Raw genomic sequence first — 13,082 nt, 5'->3', positions numbered from 1 at the left:
TGCAGCCAAAGATGGAGAAGCTCTATACAGTCAGTAAAACAAGACCTGGAGCTGACTGTGGCTCAGATCATGAGCTGCTTCTTGCAAAATTTCGGCTTAAATTGAAGAACGTAGGGAAAACCACTAAACCATTCAGGTACGACCTAAATCATATCCCTGATGAATATACAGTGGAGGTGAGCAATAGATTTAAGGGATTAGACCTGATAGACAGAGTGCATGAGGAACTATGGACGGAGGTCCATAACATTGTTCAGGAGGCAGCAACTCAATCCATCCCAAAGAAAAAGAAATGCCAGAAAGCAAAGTGGCTGTCTGATGAGGCTTTACAAGTAGCTGAGGAAAGAAGGCAAGCAAAAAGCAAGGGAGAAAGGGGAAGATATATCCAACTGAATGCAGAGTTCCAGAGAATAGCAAGGAGAGACAAGAAGGCCTTCTTAAATGAACAATGCAAAGAAATCAAGGAAAACAATAAAATGGGAAAGACTAGAGATCTCTTCAAGAAAATCGGAGATATCAAGGGAACGTTTTATGCAAAGACGGGCATGATAAAGGACAAAGAAGGCAGGGACCTAACAGAAGCAGATGCGATTAAGAAGAGGTGGCAAGAATACACAGAAGAACTATACAGGAAAGATCTGAATGTCCCTGATAGCCATGATAGTGCGGTCACTGAACTTGAGCCCGACATCCTAGACAGTGAAGTCGAGTGGGCCTTAGGAAGCATTACTAACAACAAAGCTAGCGGAGTTGACAGTATTCCAGCTGAGCTATTTAAAATCCTAAAAGATGATGCTGTTAAAGTGCTGCACTCAATATGCCAACAAATTTGGAACACTCAGCAGTGGCCACAAGACTGGAAAAGGTCCGTTTACATTCCAATTCCAAAGAAGGGCAATGCCAAAGAGTGTTCAAACTACCGCACCATTGCGCTCATTTTACATGCCAGCAAGGTTATACTGAAAATCCTACAAGCTAGGCTTCAGCAGCATGTGAACCAAGAACTACAGGAAGTACAAGCTGGGTTTAGAAGAGGCAGAGGAACTAGAGATCAAATCGCCAACATTCGCTGCATCATGGAGAAAGCAAGAGAATTCCAGAAAAACGTCTATTTCTGCTTCATTGACTACGCTAAAGCCTTTGATTGTGTGGATCACAACAAACTGTGGCAAATTCTTAAAGTGATGGGAGTACCAGACCACCTTACCTGTCTCCTGAGAAACCTGTACGAGGGTCAAGAAGCAACAGTAAAAATCAGACATGGAACAACTGATTGGTTCAAAATTGGGAAAGGAGTACGACAGGGCTGTATATTGTCGCCCTGCTCATTTAATTTATATGCAGAGTACATCATGAGAAACGCTGGGTTGGATGAATCACAGCTCGGAATTAAGATTGCCGGGAGAATTATCAACAACCTCAGATACTCAAACGATACCACCCTAATGGCAGAAAGCGAAGAGGATCTCAAGAGCCTCTTGTTGAGGGTGAAAGTGGAGAGTGCAAAAGCTGGTCTGAAACTCAACATTAAAAAAACTAAGATCATGGCATCTGGCCTCATCACTTCCTGGCATATAGAAGGGGAAGAAATGGAAGCAGTGACAGATTTTATTTTCTTGGGCTCCAAGATCACCGCAGAAGGTGACTGTAGCCATGAAATTAAAAGACACTTGCTCCTTGGGAGGAAAGCTATGGCAAACCTAGACAGCATAGTAAGAAGCAGAGACATCACATTCATATAATCAAAGCTATGGTTTTCCCAGTAGTAACATATGGCTGTGAGAGCTGGAATATAAGGAAGGCTGAGCGCCGAAGAATTGATGCCTTCAAACTGTGGTGCTGGAGAAGACTCTTACGAGTCCCCTGGACTGCAAGGAGGTCAAATCAGTCAATCCTACAGGAAATCAACCCTGACTGCTCATTGGAAGGACAGATACGGAAGCTGAATTTTCTGTGTGAGTCATAGAGACCATGAAGAAGAACTACTACTATGCACAGACAGTTCAAAACAACCTCCAAACAATCACTGCTACCTACAGTTAATATATTCAGCTTGGAAAATAATGCAATCCCACAGCTTTTCCATTTCTAGACTGCACATGATTTAGTAATGGAGCAGACAACCTCACCTGTACTTCTGAATCAGCATCAACATGTTGCAGCTGAAACCAGGTGTCTCTGTTATGGTACTTCTGCAAATCTTCCTTCAATATTGCAACTTTTCCTGAAAATACATCAAATGAAAAATATCATGCTGGATAAATATAGGCATTTCTATATACATTTCAGGATCCAGTCTTCTATGGGCAGGACAAAAGAACCTAATATACAGTTTCTCACATGTCTCTTTATGCAGTACATTGTTCCTTTTTAACTGCAAGCTTTTCTCTACTTAAAAAAAATATTTAAACAAGTTCATTTGCAGCATTGACTTGACTTCCAGATGATATTCTGGGCAATATCTGGCAGCATTTATTATTCATATTGCTACAATTAGAAATGTGTTCAAGATTCTAAAATATTTTTAAAGGGAAATTATGAAGTCAGGGGTAGGCAACCTGGTGCTCTCCAGATGTTCTGGATTGCAACTCCCATCAGCCCATCATGGCCAGTGGTAAGGGATTCTTGGAGTTGTAGTTGGGGAAGGCTGGCATAAGCCAAAGCCAAACTAGAGAATATAGCTATAGATAATTTTATTTTTGCTAGGGGGAAAGCCCCATCTTCCTGTTAACACCACAAATTCCTAAATCAGAATTGCTCAATGTTAATTCCAGTATAGACCCCTGCAAAGTTGTTGTTGTTGTTGTTACTTTCATTTTTATACCACCCCATAGTCAAAGCTCTCTGGATGGTTTACAGAAGTTATTCATCCAAATATATCATACTTAATCTTTTTCACAATATCATTCACATTTGTAAATGAATCTATATTTTAGTATGTAGGAAGGAAAATAATGAGAGAAAAGAGAGATTAGAGCTGACTTTGCATAATAAAACAAAGGCTTAACTCTGCCTGAAGAATTCCATATATAAAATGAACGCAGGTGTTTCAAGCATTTGAAAACTAATTGGCCCAATAGAAGGTATTGCCTCACTTGTTCCATTTTTTAATGTGGGACCGAGACATGTACAAAGCACTTCATTCGCTGCTACTCATTTACACAGCAATAAGCTCTTCACTCTTGTTTCCTATAGGGTTCCTTTGCGAGCACAGTACACAAGTCAATGGAGAAATCTTATCAAGTGATAGGCTCACGGCTTACTATCTATATTGGCAGGTACTGCATTTGTGTGATAAGGAAGCTCCCTGAAATAGCTGATATGAGATAACCTTTTCACCATGAAATCAAATGGAACAACAGACCTCACTCAGAAGAAACTTGTCTAATTCTCTTCTTCCTAACTTTCTCCTTTTTTATTATCATAGATGTAAGTCTTGCATTAAGGGGCAGAAATCAAGAGGAGCATTTATTTCTTTAATTTTGGCTGGGCCAGGTTTTTTAAATACTTCTAGCTAGCCTTGAAGAACGTTGCTTTTTCAGCAGATGGGAAATGGTATTCCTAATCTAAAAGGTCCACATTAAGGATCCAAAAAATTTAAAACAGAATTTTGTCAGCAGATTACTTAATATGGTTGAGGAGCAGTGAAAAGTTCTTAACAGTGCAATCCTTGAACATGTCTACTTAGAAGTAAATCTCATGGTTTTCAATAGAGCTTGGTCCCAGGTAAGTATGTATAGGATTGCAGCCTAAATTAAACATATCCAGTGATGATACCTTCAGAGACAGTGCCATTCATCAGGGCATCTTCCCCCACCCAACTCCTTCCTGCTAGTTGTCAGGACTTGTATGAAACCGCACAAAACCCACAAAGCTACTTCTATACATCAGCCACCGTTTCAGCATCTTTGGGACAGTACATAGCGGGTTTGATCCAGTCAAGATCGCATAGAACTTGGCTCGTGCAGGGCCGTCCAGAGGGTTTATGTAGCCTCAGAGCAGGTGTGATGTTGGGGGCCCTGCCACTGCCCCTTACAAGAACCTGTGCATGTGTGGCAGACCTGGGGCAGGGGCCAATGATACACAGAAACCTTGCTTTATGGGGACCAAGGGAAGATTGCTCCATTTGTCCCCACCCTGGGCAGATCTGCACCCATGCAAGGGAGCTTTTCTGACCCCACAAGTACAGCCCCCCAAAATCCACTCCTAAGGGTTGATGGACCCTGTGGAATGGCATGGGATGTGGGGGGCTGCAGGAGGACAGGTACACTGGAGGAATTTGGTGGCTCTGCCTTGAGCAAGTCATCTCTGATCCAAGCCAGTAACTATCTGCTATCATAGATCATGACCCACAGACTACCCTGATTGGTCTCTCAAGTCCTGCGTGTGGATCTCAGGCAATAACATCTCTTTCTCCATTTTAGAATATTCTTGTTGCAAGACACATTACCCTGAACACAAGTTCCAGGACAAGCCCTCCTAAAAGTTGTGATTAAGAGAGAAATTCTCATGCTTGCATTATGGGTTATGTTTCCAACGTAAATGAGAGCTTTAACTTCTAATGTGTCTCCCTATTTTGTAAATTAGGCCAGGAATAATTGTGCATCTGTCACATGAAGGACACCCAGTATAAGCATTCTTTTATTCCTTCGGAGGAGTGATAAATGATCAGATGATGCAGCATGTTTCCTGTTTTTAACTGAAGGTCACAGATGCTGAACTGTTTATTACATGCCTGCTGTGGATTCTGTCATTTGGCTATCCTCTAGGTTTGGCCTGGGGTTCTTTCAAAGCCCTTCCTAACACATCTAATTGTTACATTAATTTTCTCTTGAATGTTTTACCAGATTAAAAATGATATATTCAATATATATTCACAGATAGGCTCCTGATGATTAAAAAGCACTGGCGTGGTAATATTATTGTACATAATAGCGCTAGCCTGGGCATTTTCTCCTTTGTCTGTTACACCAAAAGACTCACACATCTCATTTAAACAACACTTGAGCTGCAATTCTATACCCTCTTACCTGGGAGAAAGCCCCACTGAACTCAGTGGGTTTTATTTCTGAGTAGACATGGATGGGGTTGAACTGTGGGTTTTATGGCTTGGATCCTAACTAGGCTTCTGTTCATGGATGGGAACCAGGGGAGGATCCCACCAGTGGAAAGAAGTGGACTATTTTCACTGATTTTCATCTCCTGCTGCCACTGTTCCCACTACTTCAGAGGGTCTCTCAACCCTCCGGACCAGATTTTCGAGGGACACAAGGGGATGCAAGAGGAAAGGGGAAATTAGTGAAAGTCATCTCCCACCTTCCTGCTGGCTCCTGCGTGGGAGGGGAGAAGCTGGAAAAGGCCATTGTCAGTCTCACCTGAGCCCATTTCAGGCATACTGTTTCTGAGTTTAATTCACTTCTGATTTTCCAGGGTTCTAAATCACATGGGAATCTACAGAGATGGAAAAGGCTCTCCACTGCAGAAGTTATCCCACAACAGACAGAGGGCAATGAAAACAGGGACGGAGGGGGCAGAGCTGATGTGCTCATCCTTGCTCTTCCTGCTTGCATTTTAATTAAACTCCAAAATAGAACACCTGAATGGGGCTCTGGTCAGTGAACTTATGAAACTCCTTTACAAGGAATCAGACCATTGGTGGATCTAGCTCAGTACTATCTACTCCACAGACTTCCCCAACCTGGTGCCCTACAAACGTGTTGGACTACAACCCCCAGAATCCCCCAGCCAGCTATGGGCTCGCCAAGATTTTTTCAGTGGCTCTCCAAGATCTCAGGCTGAGCTCATTCTTACTGCTACTGGATAACTCAGTTTTCCAAGAATTGAATCTAGAACCTTATGCATGAAAAGTATGTGCTTTATCAGGCACACACACACACACACACACACACACACACTGTGTGCATTGACTCTGCCACGCAAGTCCTCTATTGTCATTAAGGACACACAACATAACTTAGATGGGGGTCTAGGACTGATATCATAGAGACTATCCATGAAGTGCCTATGAACACTTCCCCCAATGATGTCCCAAGCAGCTCTCCAAACTGCTGTGGCCCCACTGGCTGAGCAAATAAGAATATATTACAATCTGATTACCGTTAAAATATGATGCAATGTTTTAAAAACAAAATTACTTCCTTAAGGGAAGATGTCTGGATCTCATATAACAAATACACAACTATAAACCAGTCAGCTGGAAAAAGCCTTTAATGCAGCAGGAAAATGAAAGCCTATTAAAGGAACACAAGCTCCTTTCAGGTCCCTTCCTCTACCAGTGCCAAAAAGACTCATTGAGATACTCTAAAAATGTTGTCATTTTGTGAACTTGTTTCTTCTTTTTGGATTTGTCATTTATGATGAGACATTTTAAGCACAGGAAACATTATCAACTTGGGTTTGGGGTTTCTTAGCTGACTTTGCATTCCTCATCATATAAGCTATGCCACAAGAAAACAAGGATAAAAATATAGGGAATCGGAGAGGAAACAGGCAACATAGTGATGCACGCCCTAATGAAACGACATTGAATATGCCACGGATCTCAAAATGTATTTTAATTTGCTGGTTTCCCAATAAATACATAATGTAATTAGATAGAAGGGACAGATTTTATTTTTATGAAAAAGGAAAGTCTTTGAAAAGTTTTGTAAACACATGCTGTATCAGTGGAAAATAATATTACTGTACAAGGGTCAATTAATTTAGAATCCAAGCTACTTAGAACTTTAAGAGATCTTTTACTTATATATTAAAATATAAAGTAAAAAATCACTTATGGTTCTAAGTACCTTGAATTTCAAATTAAATGACCCAATATTATTACCCATCGATACAGCAAACATTTGCAAACCTTTTCAAAGGCTGTCTTCTATTTCCTCTTCTATTCCCTATATTTTTACCCCATTTGTTGTTGTTGTTCAGTTGTTAAGTCGTGTCCAACTCTTCGTGACCCCATGGACCATAGCACGCCAGGCCTTCCTGTCCTCCGCTCTCTCCCGGAGCGTGCTCAAGTTCATATTCATTGCATCGGTGATGCTATCTAACCACCTCATCCTCTGCAGTCCCCTTCTCCTTTTGCCCTCAATCTTTCCTAGCATCAAAGTCTTTTCCAGGGAGTTTTCTCTTCGCATTAGGTGGCCAAAATATTTGAGCTTCAGCTTCAGTATCTGTCCTTCCAATGAGCAGTCAGGGTTGATTTCCTTTAGAATTGACTGATTTGACCTCCTTGCAATCCAGGGGACTCACAAGAGTCTTCTCCAGCACCACAGTTCGAAAGCATCAATTCTTCTGCGCTCAGCCTTCTTTATAGTCCAGATCTCACAGCCATACATTACTACTGGGAAAACCATAGCTTTGATTATACGGACCTTTGTCGGCAAGGTGATGTCTCTGCTTCTTACTATGCTGTTTAGGTTTGCCATAGCTTTCCTCCCAAGGAGCAAGCGTCTTTTAATTTCATGGCTACAGTCACCGTATGCGGTGATCTTGGAGCCCAAGAAAATAAAATCTGTCACTGCTATATTTTTACCCTGTACATACACCCTTAACTGATTGACTGCTAAGGCAATTTCTCTTTAGAATATTACATACTTCTAGATTAACACACAGCTGTGTTCTTTTTTCCTAAGTGTTCTAGGAATTTCATATACATTATCTCACTAACAGTGCAATCTTATGCATGTTTACTCTAAAGTAAGTTCCACTGTGTCCCTTGGAGCTTATTCCCTCCAGCAAGTGTATTAAGGATTGCACTCTAATCCTTACAATAACCTTGTAAGATAAACCAGTATTATATATCCCCCACATTAGAAATGGGCGACCGAGGTATTTGGGCTTGATTATGATCACCCACTACATTCACGGCTGAGCTGAAATCTGAACCAAGGACTTACTAGCTCATTATTAATGCTTATAAGCCATGACACAATGCTCACTCATATTTTTTTTCTATCTTTGCAATAGTTCTGGACAGAATGCATTCTTGCCTCTTTCACTCTGTTCTAGCATCTCTACATGCCCATTTTCATATTGTTTTCATCTTGCAATTATATTATAACACTTGCTTCTCCCATCCATATGCATCCCTAATTTAGTTCTTTACACACTCTGCATCCAAGGACCGGAAGAACACCAAGATGGAATGTTCACAAAAAACCGACATGGATTGCTTTACTATTTTAAAAGAGACTGAAGAGATCCATGATAAATGTATTGTTTATTTAAAGCTGCACGGAGCATCAAGTATTCTAGCTACCAATTTAGAAAGTTTAAGTGCATGAAAACAAGAGTTTAAAATTAAAGCATCCATTTGGAAATAACCAGGGCTGACTAATCTCTTTATCCTTCTTAACAGATAAATTGAAGCCATGTGTTTCATAACATGTTCAGGTAAATTCTTCTTTATTCTTTTAAAAACAGGTTTTAAAAAGGCCCATTTTACCTTACACTAAAATAAGAAATTGCCCTAATTTTAAGGGTAATTTTCTTCTTAATCATCATTATTATATAGAATTATCTTTAAACCCATAAAACGCCACCTTAAAAGTTAAGAATAATGAACAGTATGTTGAAATAGTCATTGTTCAGTTAAACGGAAACGGGGAAGGAATGATTCAATGTTGCCTATAACAGATGTTAGAATGCACAAAATTACTCCTAACAGGGGGAAATATTGAAGATTAGAGCTGAATTTAAAATTGAGCTAGCATAAAAACACATACCAATGATTGAATCCCTGCGGAAAACATCTCTATCGAAAATGTAAAATGACAGATGACGAAAACTCCGTGGAATTTCACAGTAAAAGTCTTCTCCATAAAAGGGGCTATGTAAAACAAAAAGGAAATATTTTAGTGTTGTGGTTAGAAACTGTTCAGCTCAGATCTAGCCCACGTAAAGCTTTTATCCAGCAATTGCAAACCCTCCACCTGTACTTCCTCCTCTACCACAATCACCCCCCAAGTATAATAATTCAAATTATACTTAAGTGATATACTATGTTTTCCAACTACCTTTCAGGTTAGGTCCAGCTGGGGTAGGGGAGTGGGAAAGCAATATGTCCAAGATGCATTACCTCCCACACCAGAAGCCAGTAAGATCTTTTCTGTATTGCTTGATCCAAGTGGAAGTGAACAAATTGCCTTTTCACAGATGTTATGAAATTAAACATGCATTGTTATTCTTTGCATTACTGCAAAGCCTAGAAGGAGATGTACTAAAAAGCAAATTCATTATACTCTACATAGTCATACTTAAAATATTACTCCCAGTGTTAAGTCTTGTATTTTTCCAGTGAAGAAAAATGAAGGAAATGCTTGCAACCAAATTTGCAATTTTGACATATCAGGACATCATAAACATAATGATCTATGTACATCTCAACTTATTTGATTATGGTACATAGATAGAAGATTGAACACATTTAATTGAGTTCAGACGCTTAAACTAGTGTTTTTATGAATTTCCCTAACTGAAAGAAGGAGAACAATGATTAACTCTTGGCAAAAACCCTTGCAGTTTCCTTCATTCTCCAATTATAATGTTAAATAATTATGCAAAGGAAGACCACAAATAGCTAATCATGTTTTACTGCTAACACATTCTGACACTGATTTCATTCTGAGGCCCCTAATGCTAACAACCCATCTAGGGAACCAAATCATGAATCAGTGATGGCTGTAGCAAGTCTGCGAATGTTATTTCAAGTTAAACTAATTCTACTGAAGATGTTGAAGAAAACAGTCTCTTCCTCCCTCAGTCCTTTTATGAAAAATCGCCTTATTAACTCTCCTCCAGGAAACCAGCTTGGAGACACATGTTGACATGGTCAGCTCATGGGGAAACCCTTCATACATTTTCTTGTGAAATATGAAATTCCTATCATATAAAGCACTCCAAAACAAATCATATAAAGGAAAAATTAAGGAATTTTAAATGTGTCTTTTAACTGGGATAAGAATACGAAGCTGTGTTTGAATTCTTATGTTTGAATGTTTCAAGGATACTTAGTTTGTTTTTCTTTGTTTTGGAGTAAACTACCATAAAATAATTAAATCAAGCTAGTACCCATCCTCTGTGTCAGTCATTCTCCTCAGCACAGTTGTTTAAAGCACTGCCAATCTATCCTACTGCTCAACAGGCAGCGTAAATATTAAGCAAACACAGGCCACAGTCAAGAAGTTTGAATCATGTTATCCCTAAACCTGTAAGCGTTACACCTTGGAGCAAGGCAAAATGGGGCCACAACAGGTTTTTTCCCTGGTTTCCAGATTTCTGCAGACTTCACAATGATGGTAATTTTCACAGGAACGTAGGAAGCTGCCTTATACTGAGTCAGACCATTGGCCCATCTAGCCCAGTATTGTTGACACTGGCTGGCAGCGGCTCTCCAGGCATTCAGGCAGGATTCCTTCTAAGCCTTACCTGGAGATTGAACCTGGGACCTGCTCTATTCAAAGCAGGTGCTCTACCACTGAGCTATGGTCAAATCCTCTGTCACAATTGTAAAGAAATTATAGCACCATAAACATAATACTTGTTTAAAATTCACTGGGTGCAATCTAACCAAATGAAGCCTTTAAAGCCAGATTTCAAGGATGCCAATGCTTGTTGGGGCTGACAAATTCTTTAAAATAATAATGGGTTGTATCCAATGGTGGCTTGGCTGTAGTGGAACGCACTTCCACTTGTGCAGGCTGGGACACCTGATTTTGGTAGACCCCTCTACCTACCTGTAGGGATATACGGATCTGTAAAATCCATTCCGTCTGTGATTCACAGATTCTCAGGCACCTTTCATTCCATCGGCCATTCATTGATGGAATTCCCCCCCCCAATTTCCCACGTTTGCACAAATTCACACCTGTGAGAATTCACACTTGCGAAAATGTGCAAATCCCCCCAGTGCGCATTTTCATGCTTTAGTCTATGGGGGAAATGCGCAATTTTGGCCGGTGGTTTCTTATTTTACGTATTTTTCTACAACTAAATTTCGTAAAATTCCAGAAAGTAAAGAAACCAGTCCACAAGTCTGCAGAATCTATGTGATTCAGGAAAAGCCAGTCTGCTGTGGAGTCCATAGTTCAGATTCATAGAAATCTGAACACATTTGATTCCACTGTGGACTTCTCTGACATTCCTACCTACATGTAGCCCTCAGTGGCATGTCTAATTGTGTCCTAAAGGGTACCACAATCCTCAGAACCAGGCATTCATTCATTCATTCATTCATTCATTTTTACAATATTTATGTACTGCTCCACATCAAAGATTTCAGAGTGGTAAACAACAAGATAAAAGAATAAAACCCCACCATTAAAACATTTTAAAAGAACAGATTCTGAACGTAATAAACCACAGCTGGTCACTCAGGGAAGGCCTCTAGAAATAACAATGCCTTCAGGATGCGCCGAAAGCAACATAACATTGGCACCTGCTTGACCTCCAAAGGCAGGGAATTCCACAGGAAGGGGGCCACCATGCTGAAGGCTCTTTTCCTGGTGGACTCCAACAGGGCCATGGGTCCATGTGGAACCACCAGGAGCAAGCTTTTAGGGTAGACCAGGACTTTACATGGATTGAGGGCGGGGAATTGGTGAAAATGGAGTCTCTCCTTGTGCACAAGCACTTTCCACTAAGGCAACACAAAAATGTGAGTGTGTGTTGTGTGTGCGCATGTGTGTGTGTGTGCGCGCGCACACACACACACACACACACACACATATATATATATATAGAGAGAGAGAGAGAGTGCAACAGAGAGACTGGCAAGGATGGAACTGAAGTTCTAAAGAAGTGAGGGGTTTGGAGACCTTAGAAGCATAGAAAACCTATCTAGAAGTACTTATTCATTAAAATATGTATAAATTGGCTCTGTGCCCAAAAGGGCCCTATATGTAATATATTTGTTGTTGTTGTTCAGTCGTTCAGTCGTGTCCGACTCTTCGTGACCCCATGGACCATAGCACGCCAGGCCTTCCTGTCCTGCGCTCTCTCCCGGAGCGTGCTCAAGTTCATATTCATTGCATCAGTGATGCTATCTAGCCATCTCATCCTCTGCCGTCCCCTTCTCCTTTTGCCTTCAGTCTTTCCCAGCATCAGGGTCTTTTCCAGGGAGTTTTCTCTTCGCATTAGGTGGCCAAAATATTGGAGCTTCAGCTTCATTATCTGTCCTTCCAATGAGCACTCAGGGTTGATTTCCTTTAGGATGGACTGATTTGACCTCCTTGCAGTCCAAGGGACTCACAAGAGTCTTCTCCAGCACCACAGTTCGAAAGCATCAATTCTTCGGCGCTCAGCCTTCCTTATAGTCCAGCTCTCACAGCCATACATTACTACTGGGAAAACCATAGCTTTGATTAGACGGACCTTTGTCGGCAAGGTGATGTCTCTGCTTCTTACTATGCTGTCTAGGTTTGCCATAGCTTTCCTCCCAAGGAGCAAGCGTCTTTTAATTTCATGGCTACAGTCACCGTCTGCGGTGATCTTGGAGCCCAAGAAAGTAAAATCTGTCACTGCTTCCATTTCTTCCCCTTCTATATGCCAGGAAGTGATAGGGCCAGATGACATGATCTTAGTTTTTTTAATGTTGAGTTTCAGACCAGCTTTTGCACTCTCCACTTTCACCCTCAACAAGAGGCTCTTGAGATCCTCTTCGCTTTCTGCCATTAGGGTGGTATCGTCTGCATATCGGAGGTTGTTGATAATTCTCCCGGCAATCTTAATTCCGACCTCTGATTCATCCAACCCGGCATTTCTCATGATGTACTCTGCATATAAGTTAAATAAGCAGGGTGACAATATGCAGCCTTGTCGTACTCCTTTCCCAGTTTTGAACCACTCGGTTGTTCCATGTCTGGTTCTTACTGTTGCTTCTTGACCCTCGTACAGGTTTCTCAGGAGACGGGTAAGGTGGTCTGGTACTCCCATCACTTTAAGAATTTGCCACAGTTTGTTGTGATCCACACAATCAAAGGCTTTAGCGTAGTCAATGAAGCAGAAATAGACGTTTTTCTGGAATTCTCTTGCTTTCTCCATGATGCAGCGAATGTTGGCGATTTGAT

At 40.9% G+C, this 13,082-nt stretch overlaps 1 protein-coding gene across 2 annotated transcripts in view; it reads right to left on the bottom strand.

The window, feature by feature from the left end:
• RASA3 (RAS p21 protein activator 3) overlaps positions 1-13,082 on the bottom strand; it is a 178,657-nt gene that overhangs the window by 92,154 nt on the left and 73,421 nt on the right. For both annotated transcript variants that reach the window (XM_084844550.1, XM_084844549.1), the window contains 2 exons: positions 8,742-8,845; positions 2,130-2,224 (listed from right to left, as the gene is read on the bottom strand). In XM_084844550.1, coding sequence (XP_084700676.1) covers positions 2,130-2,224; positions 8,742-8,845 — 199 coding nt within the window. The remainder of the gene's footprint in view (positions 1-2,129; positions 2,225-8,741; positions 8,846-13,082) is intronic.

This window comes from Heloderma suspectum, chromosome 3 (assembly GCF_057233095.1).
Source record: "Heloderma suspectum isolate Gila_16-S chromosome 3, 16-S_ref, whole genome shotgun sequence".
Lineage (NCBI taxonomy): Eukaryota > Metazoa > Chordata > Lepidosauria > Squamata > Helodermatidae > Heloderma > Heloderma suspectum.
The sequence above is the reverse complement of the archived record's forward strand: the minus strand, read 5'-3'. Positions and strand labels throughout refer to the sequence as shown.